Source organism: Etheostoma cragini, chromosome 20, assembly GCF_013103735.1.
Source record: "Etheostoma cragini isolate CJK2018 chromosome 20, CSU_Ecrag_1.0, whole genome shotgun sequence".
NCBI classification, from domain to species: domain Eukaryota; kingdom Metazoa; phylum Chordata; class Actinopteri; order Perciformes; family Percidae; genus Etheostoma; species Etheostoma cragini.
Genome location: NC_048426.1, coordinates 20,370,157 through 20,389,155, shown reverse-complemented (window position 1 = coordinate 20,389,155; position 18,999 = coordinate 20,370,157). Strand labels below are relative to the sequence as shown.

General features: G+C 40.6%; 1 protein-coding gene across 1 annotated transcript in view; it reads left to right on the top strand.

The window, feature by feature from the left end:
- alk (ALK receptor tyrosine kinase) overlaps positions 1-18,999 on the top strand; it is a 305,956-nt gene extending 286,957 nt beyond the window's left edge. The window contains exons 20-29 of the mRNA XM_034857394.1: positions 344-530; positions 1,344-1,434; positions 1,728-1,792; positions 1,894-2,023; positions 2,249-2,346; positions 5,783-5,875; positions 12,207-12,308; positions 12,653-12,787; positions 13,665-13,755; positions 16,002-18,999. Coding sequence (XP_034713285.1) covers positions 344-530; positions 1,344-1,434; positions 1,728-1,792; positions 1,894-2,023; positions 2,249-2,346; positions 5,783-5,875; positions 12,207-12,308; positions 12,653-12,787; positions 13,665-13,755; positions 16,002-17,096 — 2,087 coding nt within the window. The 3' untranslated portion in view covers positions 17,097-18,999. The remainder of the gene's footprint in view (positions 1-343; positions 531-1,343; positions 1,435-1,727; positions 1,793-1,893; positions 2,024-2,248; positions 2,347-5,782; positions 5,876-12,206; positions 12,309-12,652; positions 12,788-13,664; positions 13,756-16,001) is intronic.

Genomic DNA, 18,999 nt, shown 5'->3' with positions numbered 1-18,999 from the left:
ATAAGCTGTCTTGGTTTCTGTGTATTCTCTTGCCATACATGTGTAGTTGTATCTAACATGTACACATTCTGAAACATTATGTATCTGAATTTTTTAGAAAGACATATCTGGCATCAGATAGAGAGGAACCAATATTTTACAGAAACAGAAGAATTCTTTTTCATTTTTGTAGTTATTTTTTTAACTTCTTTAGAGAAATTATAAATGCAGAAGATTTCCATTTGTTGTACTTTGGCTCCCAGCAGTAATTATTGACAAGAAGATGGTTTCAAGGTTTTGTTCGCTTTTTAAATTGCGGATACCTCAGTAGTTGAATGAAACTTTTTCATTTTCATCTCACCAGTGTACAGACGTAAACACACAGAGCTGCAGTCTATTCAGCTGGAGCTGCAGAGTCCAGACTGCAAGCTCAGTAAGCTGCGGGCATCCACCATCATGACCGACTACAACCCCAACTACTGTTTCGCTGGCAAAACGGCATCGGTCAACGACCTGAAGGAAGTACCGCGCCGCAATATCTCCCTCACCAGGTAAAAGAGCCTGGATCAAAGGTCCACAACCATAATTCTTGTTACTTGGGACATTGTGATTTCATCATTTACAAATTCAGTATGAGATGAATACACCTGTGTACATCTGTGGTGAAATGTCTGACTCAAGGATACCAGTATTTGAGCATACATGACATATCAAGCAGTTAACTACTGAAAGTCCACTCATACAAACTGTTAAAATGGGCTGGACTCATAAATACAGCACGGTGTGAAAAGTATCCGTTTAAATAAAGCCTAAAATAATAAAGTGGGAAGTGTCAGTGGCTGTACTGTGGGAAATTATTTTTTTTGCAGGACTCGTTTCAATTTTTAATATATCTTTCATCTGTTTGTAGTTCACCAGTTTATCATTCTGGTTCCTAATCTTTTTGATTCATTATTTTTCTTGTGGACCCATGAATATATTCCACCATCTAGATTTAATTCATGAATCTATGCATTGGCTGCAAAGGGTTCTGCAAAATCTAAACTATAATTCAGTGTCTTAGTACACCACTTTGATTTGCAGTTGGATGTCACACAGAGACAGTTATTTGCTGGGGTGAAAAGCAGGTGAACCACTAATTTTAAAAAATAGCTGACTACAGTAGCATCTCATTTCTTTATTACTTAGCTCCATAGGTTATCATTCTTCAGACACAGAGGGTTTATTGTTCTACTGTTAGCTGCTTCTTATGTCTTCAGGCTAGATATCTTGGATCTTGTATGCACCCCCTGTGTGAAAGTTTCAGCTTAATGTCTAAAATATAAATGTAATTGTAAATAATAAATGCATTTGTGTGCCTTCAGGGGTTTGGGTCATGGTGCTTTTGGTGAAGTCTATGAAGGGCTGGCAGTCGGGATACCGGGTGAACCGAGTCCACTGCAGGTGGCAGTCAAGGTGAGTTCTTATCCAGAGTTCTTATTCATACTTCTCTAGGGTCTTCTTAACTAATAACACATCATCCACTTTAGTTCTAAGAATAGTTTCATTCACTCTTTGGATAGGAGATGCTGAGTTATATTTTGCATTGCTGTTTACAGCACAATGCTGTTTTGCCCCTCTTTCACTTTCTTACAGTACGGTCAGTGTCATGGAGATATGCATTAGACACTAAAAAATACAATGAGTACAAAATAAAATAACTACTTTATATCAAATTTATAACAATTCAATTTTTTTATTTAAAATAGACCCTTCCTGAGGTTTGCTCTGAGCAAGACGAATTGGACTTCCTCATGGAGGCTCTAATAATCAGGTATGAGGCACTTGGACAAGTGACTAAATTCTGTCCCTCAAACATTGCCAATAAAGCAATTTAATAATATATGTTTCCCATGCTGTGTTTGGTCCCTGCAGTAAGTTCAGCCACCAGAACATTGTGCGTTGTATAGGAGTCAGTCTGCAGGCCATGCCCAGGTTCATCTTGCTGGAGCTGATGGCCGGAGGAGACCTCAAGTCTTTCTTGAGGGAGACCAGACCCAGGCTGGTGAGACACCCTGTTATGGTTATAAGTGCTTGAATATTGCTTTTTTTTTAACCGTTTAAGCTACATCTGTGTTCTTGAACACACTATAATCCAAGTTAGAGCAGTCAGACTTTCATCTAGATGTTTTTCTTTCCAACCCCAATGGGTACTACCTCAGGCTTTTTCCAGATCTGCCTCTGATATATTCACTAATATTGCATTCTGGGTATTTCTCCGTGTGATTAGGAGCAACCGTCCAGCCTGACCATGGTGGACCTTCTCAATGTGGCCCGAGATATCGCTAAGGGCTGCCAGTATCTGGAGGAGAACCAGTTTATACACAGGTACTTAACCAGATGACTGTACATTTTTGCATATGAATATGCAAAACCAACATTGTGTTGGCATACATGAATAGAGCACATGAAAGGATGTATTGTATTCTGCTGCACTATATTCATCCCCCCTAAACAGATAAGTGAAACAGAGGAAAACAAACATTATGTAGCATAAATGGGAATGCATTCATAGTACATATGGATTGAAAATGGGCAAAGGAACAAACTAAAAGTCCACATTTATTTGCCGACTTCTACTCAGAATTACTGACTGCATTTGTCCAAGCGTAACATATGGACTCTGCATGCCTTTTTTTCTTTTTTCTTTTGTTATGATAGCAGAAAGGACAAGTGACGGGTTTAGCATCAGAGCAGCCAGATGGGGTAGCCGGCTTGGCTTTTTACGGTCTGTGTCCAAGGCACAAGTGCCCTTCTGTATCTATATTTACCGCGGTTGGTGAACCGGAGGATGTGACTAAAGAAATCCTTATCTTGAATCTGTCTTGCAAAGATCTCTTTCATGGATGTCTGTGACGAAAGTCAAGTACATGTCAAAAAAGGATCAGGTCGCAATTGCTCCCACAATTACATCAAGACAATTACACTGTATGCCTCTTCCCTCATGTCTCTCTTTGACTTCCTAGGAATTGTCCGATGACAAACGAGACCTTGTTTGCCCCAACGTGGTACCGTAAAGCCCCATTAATCCATCCAATGGCTGACTCTTTTCCAGAGCTTCTATACAGCCTGCTTTTCTGCCTTCCTGACTGTACCTGTATTAAGATTCATCCTAACACTGTCCTTGAGGCTAATTTCAATTTTTATGGAGATGTGTTTACTCTAGGTTGAGTAAAGGGCAGCTGAATGAGATAGGGTGGAAGAGTAGCTGCTACTCAGGGATTTCAGGGTTGAATGATGAGCTGTGGTGTTCCTCAACATGTTAAATCACAGCTTTAATGAAGAATTCACTCTGACTTTTTTGTGTTTCTATGCTTTTTTCCTGTGATGGTATTAATCTGTTTTTTTCTGGCCCGTGGATCATTTAATGTTAATCTTACATTACTGTACTTAACAACAAGCTTTTTAATCAAATTAGTACTGTAGCCACCTAAAAAGAAACACTGTGCTGAGGAGAGTTGGGTAGTTTACTGCAACCTCAGGTGTTAAAATAGACTAATAACAGAGATTGTTCTTTAAGTGCTGCAGTAAAATGGGTGTTTAAGCTGCTGCAGTTAAGATTTGCTGTAAATAAGGTCTACAGTATGATGCCAGTTAATAACGGCCTGCTCTCACATCACTGTGCTGCATGTACAATAGCAGTGTGTCCTTCCCTTAAGCCCTCAGCCAGCCGTCTGTGACAGCTACTGCTGCATTTCTCGCTCTTGCCTACAAGCAAAAGCAAATCACTTACATGGATTCCTTTTAGCCATTTAACAAGGACTTTTTTGATTTACCAATAGCGACTCATGAGAAAGAACGTTTTAAAGTATGCTGATTGTAGTCATACCATAATAGAAATTATTCAGTTTTTTTTGATGCCCCTAAATAAATTTATTTATTCACTTCTTGAATAGAAAGTGTTGTGGTATGATACCACAATGTACTCTCTCTAGCCGGTTGGATAACTCAGTTTACTCATTTAACTGATTTAGTCTCAATTTGATTCAAACTGAGAAGCAAATGTTGACTTCATTTCATACTAAATTATTTAATGTCAAACTTGGAGTTGTACTTTAATATTACAAGTTGAATAGTTCCAAATACTTCTGGCACATTGAAGTGGGGCAACCATGCATCATGTATTCCCTGCCTTAAAAAGCTCTCAGTTTTAATCAGTCTAAACCTTTACTTTATCCTCGTTGTGTCATTTCATCTCCCCAGTTCATCAGAGTGTGGAGGCTAAACATCAAAACAATGCGTTTGTGGTTAAATACAGTCAGACTTTAGTTTTTCTTTTCCAGCCTTGCCCTATCTCCTGATCTAGTTTTAAGCACAGTGTCACTTTATGTTAGCCTGAAAAGCCAGACCCACATCAAGATGTTGAGTCTGGGAACTTACCATTGGCAGGGCTCAATCCGAGGGGTTGGATAAACTGTTGTCTTTCAAATTCCCTCGCACGCAGTAGGATAGTGCTACCCTATCTGGTCGTCAAAACTCCAAACACATCTTCCTTGTTTAAGAATTTAACTTCAGTGCTTAACTCCAAGTTTTCCAGAGTTACGGTCAAAGACGATTCGAAAGACCACTGTTTTGCCAGCAGCAATCTTTTTAGTTTTCAAGTAGCAGGGAATTCACGCGGCACTTTGTCATTCTTATGTTAAGCCCGCCCACCGACTCTATATACAATGTGATTGGCCTGACCAGAATTTGGTTTTCCAGGTCGCAAGCCAACGGAGAGTTGCTAGATTGACCCTGGCTGCAAATTACATTTGCTGCCGCTAGGGTGCGTCTAGATTTGTAGGCAAACTTTATGTTATTTTAATGTTAAATTTTGGGTATTTATTGTACAGAGTGCACAGTTGTCTTTAGTGTGATGAGGAGCAATTTGCTCACAATGTCACTTCTTAAGATGTTAAGAAAGTTAGACGCCTGCGGAGCAGAGTACAGTGTGTGTACTCTATTTTCTTTTCCCCAGACAGGATCAGAAAATCCTGTGGGAACTACTGTATTTTTCTCAAAGAATAACTAACCCCACTGCAGTGCAAATATGATTGTTATGAACTTTCTCTAACACACACTGCCTGCAAATACTGTGGAACATTACAATTTTTCCTCTGGATGCACCATGTGGGCAGAGCTATAAAGGCACTGAAGGAATCTGTAAACTTTATCAGCTTGCCCAGTGCAACTTGGTAGTTACACTGAACTTCAGATCCCACAGGGGTCTGTAGGAGTTTCACACATGGAGCTCTGTTATAGATGCAAAGATATGAAATTAATCAAGAGACAATGCATGAGAAAAGCTGTTTGAATATCGTTTTTGTAACTCTTATATAAACTGTTCTAGGGTTTAATCCATGGATTACACATCTAAACTGTTTCCTGAGACATATAACAACAGGAAAATGGAAAAAACATGTTATTTCGTACATACATTCAGGCGTAAACCAAATAGGCTAATACACACAAAATATACGTATCAATACAGAAAGTCCTTTATGCAGTCCAGCTTAATAGAATGGCTTTTAAAAAGTGACAATGACTTGCTTTGCCAACTTTAATTTGTTTATATTATGAAACATTGTCAAATATCACATCTACTCTTAGTAGGAATCCAAGCAACTAACTTGGCATTTTATATTGCTGCAGCTATGTCAAAGTTTACCTGTATGTGAAGTTACTATATGTTATATTCAGTCTAATGTTGATTTACATAAATGCTGTCAATCCAAGCAATAAGTACATTCAGTGACCTGACCGATGTGTTGTTTTCATCTTTCAGGGACATTGCAGCTCGGAATTGCCTACTGACCTGCAAAGAGTCGGGCCGTGTGGCCAAGATTGGAGACTTTGGAATGGCTCGAGACATTTACAGGTACAGTTGACTGACTGATGTCAGTCAACTTGGCTGGCTCAAAATCAAGACCAGGCTCAGTTGAATTAGAGTCTAAATAGGTTCTTATTGAGGAATAGTATTATTATTGCGTTGCAGAGATAAAGTGGGGCTCAAAGGTTTGGGTACCCCAGGTAAAAAAATTGTATTAATGTGCATGAGTAAACCAAGAAAAGTTGGAAAAACCTCTAAAAGGCATCATATGACAGATTAGTCATTCATATATGTTAAATGGTTGGATTTTATTTCCATCATTTACACTTTGAAAATAACAGAAAACAACAAAAGGGCATCTGCAAAAGTGTGGGCACCCTGCAGAGGTAATACCTTGTACTGTCCCCTTTGGCAAGTATCCCAGCTTGTAAACGCTTTTGGTAGCCAGCAAAGAGTCTTTCAATTCTTGTTTTAAGTATCTTTGCCCATTCTTCCTTACCAAACGTCTTCCAGTTCTTTGAAATATCTCGTCTGTCTGTCACGCTTTCAAGGTCTATCCAAAGATTTTCAATTATGTTGAGGTCAGAAGATTGTGAAGGCTATGGCAAAAACCTTGAGTTTACACCTCTTCTTCCTCCAAACACGGTTAGCGGAGTTATGACCAAAAAGTTCTATTTTGGTCTCACCTGACCACATGACTTTCTCCCAAGACTCCTCTGGATCATCCAAATGGTCATTGGCAAACTTAAGACGGGCCTTGACATGTGCTGGTTTAAGCAGGGGAACCTTCCGTGCCATGCATGATTTCAAACCATGACGTCTTAGTGTATTACCAACAGGTCAGAGGGTCAGAATTGTAGCTGATAGACAGGTGTTCAAATACGTATTTGCAGCTGTTTCATAAAAATAAATACTTAAAAAATCATACATTGTGATTACTGGATTATTTATTTTTTTAAAGATTTTGTCTCTCGCGGTGGACATGTACCTACGATGACAATTTCAGACACCTCCATGATTTCTACTTGGGAGAACTTGCAAAATAGCAGGGTGCTCAAATACTTATTTTCCCACTGTATATGTTCATTTGCAAACTTCAAACGCTGACTTTTGTAGTGAGGACGTAGAAGAGGTTTTCTTCTGATGACTCTTCCATGAAGACCATGTTTGTACAAGTATCTCTTAATAGTGGAATGGTGTACTGGCAGTGTCTGCCAGGTTTTTCTGGATGGATCGTGCAGTCAAACGTGGGTTTTGACTTGCTTTTTTCACAATCCTGCGGGGTGTTCTGTCTATTTTTCTTGGTCTTCCAGATCTTGCTTAAACTTTCACTGTTCCTGATGACTGCCATTTCTTAATTACATTCCAAACAGAGGGTATTGGCATCTGAAAATGCTTTTATATCTTCTAATAGCCTTCTCCTGCATTGTGAGCATCCACTATTTCCAGTTTCAGTTTTCTAGACAGCTGCTTAGAAGAACCCATGGTGCTGATTACTGGGGCAAAGTCAGATGAGTCTGGGCATTTAAAACCTTAAGATTGACATCACCTGGTCTTTCCAGACGATGATTGAGAACAATCCATGACACTGTCAAGTCTCAGCTTTCCAAAGGGGGCAGTGCAGGCTATAATCTCTGCAGGGTGCCCAAACTTTTGCAGACGGCATTTTTTTGTTTTCTGTTATTTTGAAAGTGTAAATGATGGAAATACAATCTAACTTTTTGTAACATATTATACATATGTCTAATCTGTCATTTGATACCTTCTGTAGATTTTTTCATTTTTTCTTGGCTGCTACTAAGGAAGATTTCTTTGTGAAGATGCAGCATTGCCATTACAATGTTTGGCCGCAACAGAGAGAACCACCCCAGCCCTCCAAACCAACAGTTATTAATCAATGCATACAAAACCCAAACATATTAATATTTAAAAAAGTATTATGTAACCTGGCAATCTTATGGTTAAAATGTAACCTAATAGCAGGTTTTCACCGCCCTCTCCGGGTAAGTCAGTTGCACCTCTGAGAACACCAGCGTCACTTCTGGATGTACTCTGGCTGATGTCAGTGCATGTCTTTGGTTGAGGTTATGAGAAGATCTCCTTATTGGTCACAGGAAACAATTCGTGACTGTTGTGGTCAGATGGAAAGCAAACCTCAGTGTCCATTAACAGTCATCCCTCCCTTCACATTTTTCTGCTTTGGCACTGAACATAAACATAACTTGTCTTAAGCCATTTGAACAAATCACTATTGTTGTTTTCTGTACAATCTCACCGTTTTTTTTTTTTAAACCCTCTATTATCTGTCATGACAGAAAATCGTCTTAGACGTGTCTCACAATGGACAATTCTTCAACTAGAGGACACTGGAGAAAGCTGGACAATGTTGATCTTTTTCACATTATTCCTCCCTTTTGTATTATTTGGTATGAAGACAACTGGCTAGCCTGATTAACACGAGCATGCTGTGTGCAACATATTTTAATGGCATGGAAATTTAACTTACAATATAAAAAGAAAATCTAAGTACCAGCATACCAGCTCTCTACCTAAAAATTGTTTTTCTGCAAAAAATTGTAAAGGCCATCACAGCTGTGAAAGGGCTTTTATCACCTTCTTACTGTCAAACCGATGCCTTTCGTTAATCTACATCAGCTAATCTATAGCCCCAATGGCACCTCATTATTCTTTGCTGAAACTTTTTAAAATAGCTACCACAATTTCACGTGACACCATTTAAATAACTGCGCAATCCAGCAGGGAAATGTCGCAAGCCTTTCATCTGGTAAGAAAATAGAGTAAGGGAAATATGTCACAGCATTCAGCTATATCAACGCAGCACTTTTGAATTATCCGATGGAAAGTCACACAAGAGCAAAGTCACTTTCAGAGCATCCGGGAACGACTGTTGCACAATACCCTTGGGGAGCCGCATTAGGAGCACTTGATCTAATTGCTGATGTCAGTTTTGCAGGTGCCTCCATGTGATTTTGTTTTTATCTCTCAGCCTGGAGTTGTGGTGCCTGGATTTTTTTATGATCATTGTTATTATTTTCAGAGGGGAGGGATGGTTGTATTCTGTACTACGCCTTTGGTGTGTTTCATAACGTGGCCCTCCTGCTATGTGACAAGGGACACAGGAGTTTCTTGAAGGCCATCACAGGGGATGCGCGTCACAGTGAGGGACCAGGACAAGGCTTAATGTCAGCTTTTTATAATCTGAGAGCAGAGCCACAGGCATACTTGCGCATGGTATTCCAATGACTTCCTCTAACACGCCTGCTTGCACACCAGTAATGCGGCAGTAAATAAAAAGCTGGGTAAACAAAAGCTTCCAGTCAGTAATCATCCCGAGGTAAACAGCTGCCACTATGAAGAGAAATTAAATGTGCTTTCAGAAAAGAATTAGTATTTTTCCTGAAATTACCATCTTCTTATAGCAACTATTAATAGAAATGTATAGCATGACTTGAGGTCGTATATATTAATGTCTGCTGCCCACACACACACACACACACATGCACACACAGTGAAGGCAGAACAAAGACATTCAACTCAATGAACAGACACAAGTATTAGGCTCCACATTGTCTTCAAGTGTATGTTCTTCTACCTTCCTCTCCATTCAACGCCCTGTCGCTTACTGTTTTATTGCTTAGAGTTTTTGCCTCTAATGCTCTCTATCTCCAAGCTTGTCTTCTGCACATTGAATTGCTCACACAGAAATAGACACACACACACAAATGGAGGTGTTATTTATTTATATAGATATATACTGTATATATATATATATATGTATATATGTGTATATGTATATATATGTATATGTATATATATATGTATATGTATGTATATATGTATATGTATATATATATGTATATATATATATGTATATGTGTATTTATATATGTATATGTATATATATATATATACACATTTAACACCTCCATTTGTGCTATAGATTTCCTGGGACTGTATTTAAGCCTTCCTAATCGGCAGCTCAGCTTTAAGTCTGTGTTGGTGGTGTTAACAGTAGTAAAAATATGTCCATAAACCCCAATGCTAAAAATAAGAGGTTGATCCACTGATAGGATTATCAGTCTTATGCTTTCCATTTCACCATCCCTCAATCTTTTCAAAATATGAAAGTATTTTCTAATGGGAAGATAACGGAATGAACAGTGATGACCAAAGGTTTCATGTGTCCTGGTCATCTTTTTTTTAAAGATGTGTTTCACTTGAAGAGGTCAGAAAAGATGGCGGATGTAACTATATTACAACAAAGAGGTCTGACTTTTGTGGACACCTTAACACAGAAATCAGCCTTTTAACAGCAACAAAAGCAGGATCAAATGAGAGTACACTGCCATAGCTGTTTGATTTAACTGCATCTTTTTGAGGACAGCCCACTGTTTACTTTATTGGGATAGATAGGAGGCATTATTAGATTAAAATAGAGGGATACTGGTAAGTGAAGAAGATAGTGGCAGAATTAGGCCTAAACATGCAAAGGGAAACTGATTCCCATCACTGAATTGATTGTGTTATTCTAAGTGATAGATGAGGGCGTTCTGTGTGACTGCCCTGCGGGGGTTCTTAGCTATTCTGTCAAGCAAACACACTCAACTGTGGGGTTTCTTGTCTTCATTGATTATATGTAATTTTTTTTCAAGGCTAACTTCTTATGCCAATAGATTGCTAAGGGTATATTTCCCTTTTAGCCATATTATCTGACAGCGTATCATCTATATTCATCTCTGCTTATTGCTCCCCTGAAGACACACATCTGTAGCCCTGACCAAATAATGAGTGCTGGCTCTTAATTGCTTTGAGTCGATACTGGGGTAAATGCAGTTGTTTCTTATCTATTTTACCTTCAAACCTGAATTTCCCTGATTGTAAATATGACACCAAAAATCTGGTTTAAGCAGGTCACAAACATATCAAAATAAAGCTTTGTTTTGTTTTTGAATGATGTTGACTTGCCTCACCTGGCTCAGTTAAGAAACTAAGGCTTGGCTGCATCTGTTTTAGCTTCCTGGCACTAGTTGCATATTATTTTTGGATGTCACTTTTACAGATTACTTTAAAGGCGTAGCTCTGGCTTTTAAAAGTAGTTCAGACATTTTTGCCCCTGGTGAGCAAGAGCACAGCTTGAAATCAGCTTGAAATCCTCCTAACTAAACACAAAATATGTGATGGGTCATGCAGCCCAAGCCCATAGGCTTGGATATCATATCTGAGGAGCTCAGGCTGCCAAAACCACTATCTCTTTTTTGCTTGTTGTCCCATATTTCATATCCAAGCTGTTTTCTCCTTTGCAACTCTGTTTTTGATGTGTTTGCCATTCTTTTCATTCTGTATTTTTTTGTTTCGTTTTTAGCTTTTATTTGTCGAGGGATCGCCAACTGAGCACAATGCACTTTTTTCATCCCGCTTCACATTCAAACCTGGGAGCTGCCCACTGTAATGCAATCCTTTCCAGTGTAGCCATGTGCAGCTCCAGCAGAGACGTTGGTGCTTCACTTACTTGTCTAGTTTTTGAGGGTGAAGAGAAAGAGTCTGTTACTGCTACTGCTTTACTTTCCCAAAATACCCAGGGATTGGAACTGGCAACCTTCCAGTCACAAGCCTGATATTGCAGTTCTGTTTATTATAAAGCACTTGCCATGTTTACGAACAGCTGCTAAAGGGGGAAAAGTGGCATTTTTATGACTAAAGCACTTAGGGCAAACCGATTTACTCCTCTGCAACGACAAACAATGCCAAATGATGCTTTTTCTCAGCCAAACATACCACTTAACTCGGCTCTTGATGTGTGTCCATCTTTTTGTGTGGACGCTTTAATGGATGGGGAGCTGAGCAGCATGAACACAGTTTGTGTCTGTCCGTGCCGTGTGTCTAGAGAAGGGCAAGATGAACCAGGCAGTGACCTCCATCAGCACCAGCATTCAGATACATCAGATAATTTCTCGACCAACGGCAAGCGTAAGTCAGCCTTACAAAATGGCTCAGACAGGGTTCGACCTGGCAAAAAATCCCCCTCTTCCCTCTCGGCAAGATAAGTCTCTCATACCAACATGTTAGGAAGCTGCAAGTATGATTAGATCGGAGTGCTGATAAAGCCACGGACTATCAGTCAATTAATTGCTGGGTGTTAGATTTTTTTCTCATGTTTTTTTTTTTTGTACACTCTGCTTTTGAGGGCAGTGGTGTTGCCATGGTGATGGCGCTGCAAACTGCAGATGCTGGTTTTTCATTTTACAGTTGTTCCCTTTTTAATTATTTTACTATTCTGTGTGTGTGTGTGTGTGTGTGTGTGTGTGTGTGTGTGCGCGCGCGCTTGCATGCATGCTTGCATGCATGCATGCATGCATAGGGCAAGCTATTACAGGAAGGGTGGGCGTGCCATGCTGCCAGTGAAGTGGATGCCACCTGAAGCCTTTATGGAGGGCATCTTTACATCTAAAACAGACACATGGTGAGAATCTCTCCCACTTCTCTTTAACAGGCATCAGTACAGACTGAGCTCCCCCCCACTGTGATTTCTATATTTCTAGGTTCCTTAATTTCCCACACAGATGTCTGATGTCCCTAGCTGCCCCCTGTCTTTGTTTTTATTTACCTTCCTGTGTCCCTCAACATCTTTGATTCTTAGCCACATGTGTTTTTTAAATTCCCTGTCTTGTCTATACTCATTGTTGTCCTCTGCTCTGTCCTTTGCAGCTTCAGCTTTGACGATGCTTATAATTTATGACTTGATTGTCCTTACTCTCACCCTCTCTTTCTCTCTCTGTAAATAATCTGTCCAATCATCATCTGCAGGTCATTTGGGGTTCTGCTGTGGGAGATCTTCTCATTGGGATACATGCCATATCCAAGTCGCAGTAACCAGGAAGTGTTGGAGTTTGTAACCAATGGTGGAAGAATGGACCCACCTAAAAACTGCCCTGGGCCAGTGTAAGTGCAGATCCACACACAGCTGCTCAATGCATTCATATGCTTCTTATGACCACACGACTAATGTGATCCCCTGAGGTCTAATTAAGTTTCTCCATAACATAAACAAGAAAGAAGGATGCTTAGTTGTTGATGCATACACTGTATACACATAGGCAGCATTAAAAAACTGAAAAACAAACAGAGGCATCAAAGGCTCTGATGATTTGCTGATATTGGCACGTAAACGAGTTGTGAGAGAAGGCGTCAGATCATTTTATGGGAGATGGCTTTCAGTGCTGTATGGAAACCTCAGAAACAGTTTTCTTTCATGTTTGCCTCCCAATTTGAAAGAAGTCATGGGTTGCTGATAGAGAGCTTAAAAAACTATTTACATATCACACTGTATTTTTCCCTCACTTTCAGATACCGCCTTTCATGCCAACTCTATTATAATAAATATATTAGAAGATGCCCACACACACATTTTCTCTCTCTCTCATATACATGTTCGAGCCACACAGCTTTGCAGATTACTGCTCATTACTAACCCTAACCCACTGCAACCTGACTTTCAAGGCTCTCTATTTGTCTTTGGAAAGAAAAAAAACATGGTCCAGTGGTGTTCTATTCATTTGAAGGGAAACAGTCACACAACAGGATACACAGATTACGGAAAGCAAGCAGCTATAGTTGAAATCATCTCAGCAATTAAACCCATTTCTCAGGATTTAACATCACAGTTATTTTCTCATCTTCTCTGCATCACCCATTTAACACAATGACTCAAAACTGGTGGGAGATAAGTATGAAGAATATGTTTGCTGCTGGTCAGCCGCTATTTACTCTACTTTATATCAGCTTGTGTGTGTGTCCACCCATTCATGTGTATCTTTAGGTACCGTATAATGACTCAGAGTTGGCAGCATCAGCCCGAAGACAGGCCTAACTTCTCAACTATCCTGGAGAGAATTGACTACTGCTTACAGGTAACTAAACAGAGAATACTATTGCTTGAATTCTTTTCTATAAATTAAACTCCACCCCTATATTGGTGGTCAATGGAGGATAACACAAGTTAGGTTTGTATTAAACATAATCAAAACCTATTGTCCAGGAAAAGCATGCTTTTCATGCAAAGCTTGACGTCTTGTTGTTATCTTCTAGAGGCACAGAACAGTCAACTTTAAATTACTACATTTATTTTTCCAAAGAAAAAGCAATATTTAGCTCACATTGTCAGATATATTACATAATTTGGCTATTATTTTATATAGTTCCTATCTTATATTTCAAAGTGGGATTACATTTATCACCAACAGCTTTATAGGTGTCCAGACTTACTGTTTGGTTTTTTTTATGGGACAACCCTTAATGACATAGTTGACAGCTCTTCACTGTAGCTATTTCAACTAGCTTTAGCTTCACTGCCTGACTGCTTATCCACCTGTTGCGGAGCTGTTAAAGTGATCAACTTAAACCTGCATTGTGGAACCTTTGTCTCCCCCCTCTGGCAGCTAGTGTAATAATACAAACACTACACGTATGGCTGCAGGGGTCTGTTTCAGGATGGAGGTTTAACTCTGATCTCTGAGTTTATGGTTCCAGAGCAGCTGATTAGAGTTGGTTCAATCAACTTGGAGTAGTTTCACTCAAAGTTCAGCGCTGCATCACCACTATAAAAAGGCAGCATGAATGGAACCCGGATACTATGATTCACTATGGCAACAACCACAAACAAACTGGTAGGCATACTTTATCCCTCCGGAACTACTCATGCGCAGTTTGTCCATTTATTTTGTTAAAAAAGCGACACTGCTGCTGATGCAAAAGATCGACAATTGTTTTTTGAGAAATGTCTGCTCAAGTAAATGCGTAAGCTCTAATATAGTGTATTAATTTGATATTTAATCACAAGTAGCTTATAATCAAAAATATAGGCTATAATTATCTGGAAATGAAAATACATCTATATAGTCTCAATATCATCTCCCGACGAATGTTTAACTCCTTGCAAAGTAATACAGCTTCTTCATCAACAGGATCGTCGACAAAAGGACATGCCAAAAAACGTTTTATAGTGGGCCTGACACAGTTAATAAACCAACCCTGTGTTTTTTATTAATGCAGATAAAATGCGTCTGACACAGACTGAATGAATGAGGAAATGATCTTTCATTTCACTGTGTCAGAGGGAGGAGACGAAGAGCTTGAGAACTTGCCCCCGAACAGGTTAGGTTCACAGACTCAGTTACCATAGTAACTGACTCTGAGGTTAAGTTACTTCTCTTTCGGGACCGGGCTGGAGTTACCCCTCTGGAGAAACAGGGTTAACAAACTCAGAGTTTTCACCAAACCTGCTTTCTGAAACATATCGCAGGTGAACTTATCTGATTGTCCTGTCCATCAATCCCTTTCTTCTTCTTTTTTTACTTCAATCCTCCCTCTGAGTTTCTTTTTTTATCTGGAATATCCACTAAAAGAACCGATTTTGGATGGTTCTTAGGATTTGTTTTGCCATAGCTACCACCAAGCTCCTAGCTGCTACTTCTTCATCGCTATGGTTCCCCCCACCCCCCCTTGCCCTTTTAGCATTGATGGTTAAATGCATAACTTCAGGCATGTCAGCGTGGGAAAAGCACCACAACCACCACAGCCCTGGTATTGTGAGAAATACACCGAGCTTTTCCTGCCAGCAATAGGCTTAATCGACGTTGTGTGAACTTGTTTGGAAAGCGCTTGAAAGTAACAGACACACATTTATATGTAAAAGCACCAACTTTTTACACGCTGTTTACACCGTTTAACTGGGACATTCCCGTCGCAGTTCACTGTCCAACAGCTAGTGATCACTCTCGTTTCAAACATCAACATGATACAGAGTGGTGGTTGTTACTTGAGGAAACCTTCTTTGATCAAGCATTAATAGAACAGACATTTACATAAAGAAGGAATCTTTTTCAGACAATATTTGGTTAACTCACAGGATTTATTGAATTAGCTACAGCTGACTTAACATTTTTAACTTGACAGTTTTTATTATAGCCGAAGACAGTGATGACTACATTTTCTCACCTCATACTTGCAGCTTAATTATAAATGGTGCAAGATTAACATTTTTGGCTCTTGCGATTTAAGTCTTTCAAATCAAACATTTGATTCATTCCCTAACATAAATGACGATACTAACCCTGAAAAATATAACTTAGATTTCTCAATGGTCTACCCATTTTAGGACCCCGATGTGGTGACCATGCCCTTGCCTATAGAGTATGGACCCATCCCGGAAGAGGAGGAGCGTGTACCCATGCACCCTGACGACCCGTCAGCTCCAACCGTGCTGGTGAATGCCCAGGTGCCTGGTGGGGAGGTTCCACAGCCGCCCCTATCCTATCCTACAGAGGACAACCGGAGAGGAGGGGAGCACAGTGCTGAGACTAGCACAGCATCAGAGGCCAACGCACAGATGTTAGCTCAGCCCCAGCCGTACCTCCACCAGCACCAGCAGCCTCACACACCCACCTCCATCGCTATGACGACCACTAACACAGTCACCTCCACTGCCACCTCTACACTCATTGCCAAGGGGCCTCATGCCACCACCCAGCCCAGCCTTGAGGGGGGCCACATCAACCTGGCTTTCACCCAGGGACACCCACTGGAGAAGGACGGCCACAGCGGGAAGAGCACCAGTCTCTGGAACCCAACATACGGCTCGTGGTTCCTGCAGCAGAGGAGGCAGCAGCAGCAGAGGCTGGGAGGGGTGGGGGGAGCAGGGGGGAGCAGTGGCAGGGTGCCTGGGGAGGGTCAAGAGCATGTGGGCCGGACTGTGGCGGAGGTGGCTGGGGCTCTGGGTGTCCAGCACCAGCATAAGCAGTTCCAGCATCAGCTCCAGCAGCAGCACCAGCTCCAGCTGCTGCACCATCAGCAGCAGCAGCAGCAGCAGGGTCTTTGCAGACCTCTGTTACCCCCCCCACCACCTCCTGCTGCCCAGTCACCTCTGCTTTTAGATTCAGCCGCCTTGCCCCCGGTTCCACTCTACAGACTGAGACGTTTCCCCTGTGGGAACATCGGCTACGGCTACCAGGAACAGGGCCTGCCGGTGGAGGTCGCCCACGGTAACCCCAACCCCACTCCTCCACCTCCACCCCAGCAGGGCATTTCCATGCCCTCTTCAGCAGCCCACCAGAGGGGGGCCTCCATTCCCACCTCAGGGTCCCTGGGTCGGTCAGGTGTCTCTGAGGACAGCCGTCCACTGCTAGTCACCATGGGGACAGTACAGAACCCCAGGCTGCCCAGGATGGAGGGCCACAACGCCACCGTGCTTTAGCCCAGCTGCCTGAACCCTTGCTCTTTTCTGACCCTTTCTTTGAAGACTGTGTGATCCGGACACAGCAGGAAACACTGTGTCGGGACTGAGACCGTTTAACACCACCCCCTCCCACCACTTTGGTTTCTTCCTCCAGTTCTCGCTGAAACAGAGCTGGAAGAGTCCGTCATACTTTTTCCATGAGAACCCTCGAAGGGTGTTGAAATCCCAAATGGATGCTAAAGCACATCAGAAAACTTAAAAAGGCTTCGGTAGGCAACATTTAGAGTGAAGGCTAGTTTTAAGAGTTAAAAAACAATGTATTTTTTTCAACCCTCCAGCTGAATATGACTGAATACAGAGGAAGAATCCAATGAAGAATTTATGGCACAGGAGGACACTGTTCTGTCTGGTAGTGTGTTCATTGACAGCTTGTTTATGAGAATGGGCGGTTTTGTGGATTCAAATCGTTATATTTTGCCAAACTTTCATTTACGAACTTTGACTACTTTGACTGCAGCAACTGCAAAGTTGTCTACAGCTGCAAGCCACATGTGTCAGTTCTACTGCAGAAGCCTCACGCTGTTCCGTATCCACATCCTTTTGGAAAACAACAGTGTAATAACTTGTATCAGACTATTTTTCAAGAATGTCACAGAATTGGACACTGGATTAACAGAGACAATTATACAAAAAAAACTGGGGGAAATGTGTTGATGTTTGCTTGCCTGCTCTTTTATTTATTATTTGGTAGTGGCTCTATAAATTATTCATGAACACGCTTCTTCAAATCCAATCTAATTAATTTCACATTAACTGGTTTTAACTTTAGGTTTTTTAAGATGCAGTATTTTGTTTTTAGTAATAAGAAAAAAGCGAGAGTGAACAAAACCAAAAATGTATCAAGCCTTTCAGGTGAAGTAGATAGATAAAAACAGCCCTGACGCAGGTCGGGGGAAATAATTTTACAGAAGAATATAACGGAGGAACGACAAGCCGCCCTCAGCAACATTCAAGTGTTCAACTTTTTACCATTGCTGAAGATTTGTAATAAGTCGTTGCCTCGATACTATTAAAATCACTGCTGTGTGGACTTTCCTTTTTGTTCACTCCAAACTCCATTCTGTTAAGAGTGCTTGAGACAGTGAAGTTAAGGCTTTCCTTTTCTTATTGCTTTTTCAGTAACTATCAATTTATTTTGTGTTACAAAAATGTTTCTTTCCCTTTTTTGCCCAGATAGAAACATGGTGGATATTGCTGAGTCAATCTTAACCTTCAAATTGCCATCTCGAAGCACTCTACGTTCCTAGATTTGCATTTTTGATCTTTTCTATTATAGGATGACTGTTATGGAATACAAATGAGTCTGAATGAAAGGTTTGAATACAAACTGCTTTTGCGCCACATGTGAATGAAAGCTGAAATCCGTCTCATTCTTTTTTTCACACACATTTTGTTTCTAAAGTGTAAAGTCTAATTTTTTTAGTTAAAGGACAGTTAACATGCACTATATCTATTGGATAGAACCATGAGTGTATGGTGGTGTTTATATTTAGGTGAATGGAAACAACATGCATCAGTTTTTAAAGCTTTTGCTTGACTGTATTTGGCAATCCTGTCGGTCCTGCTGTAAAGCGCAATGAGCTGTCGTGTGTGTGTCATGACGCTCGCATTCATTTAGGCCAGATCAATGAACGAGTTAAATATTGGCCTATATGTATTTTGCTTTGTCGCTGGTACCTGTGTTAAATGCATTCTGTGTTCCGCTCACAGCTCATGTCCATTGTTTGATGTAAAAAGACAAACTGAACTGCACCTGTAAATGTTGTAATTATAAAGTATTGTACTATGGCTCTGGTAAAAGCTGTAAATTGCCCTTCAGAAGAAATTTGCCAAAATTAATAAATTACTATATAATAACTGG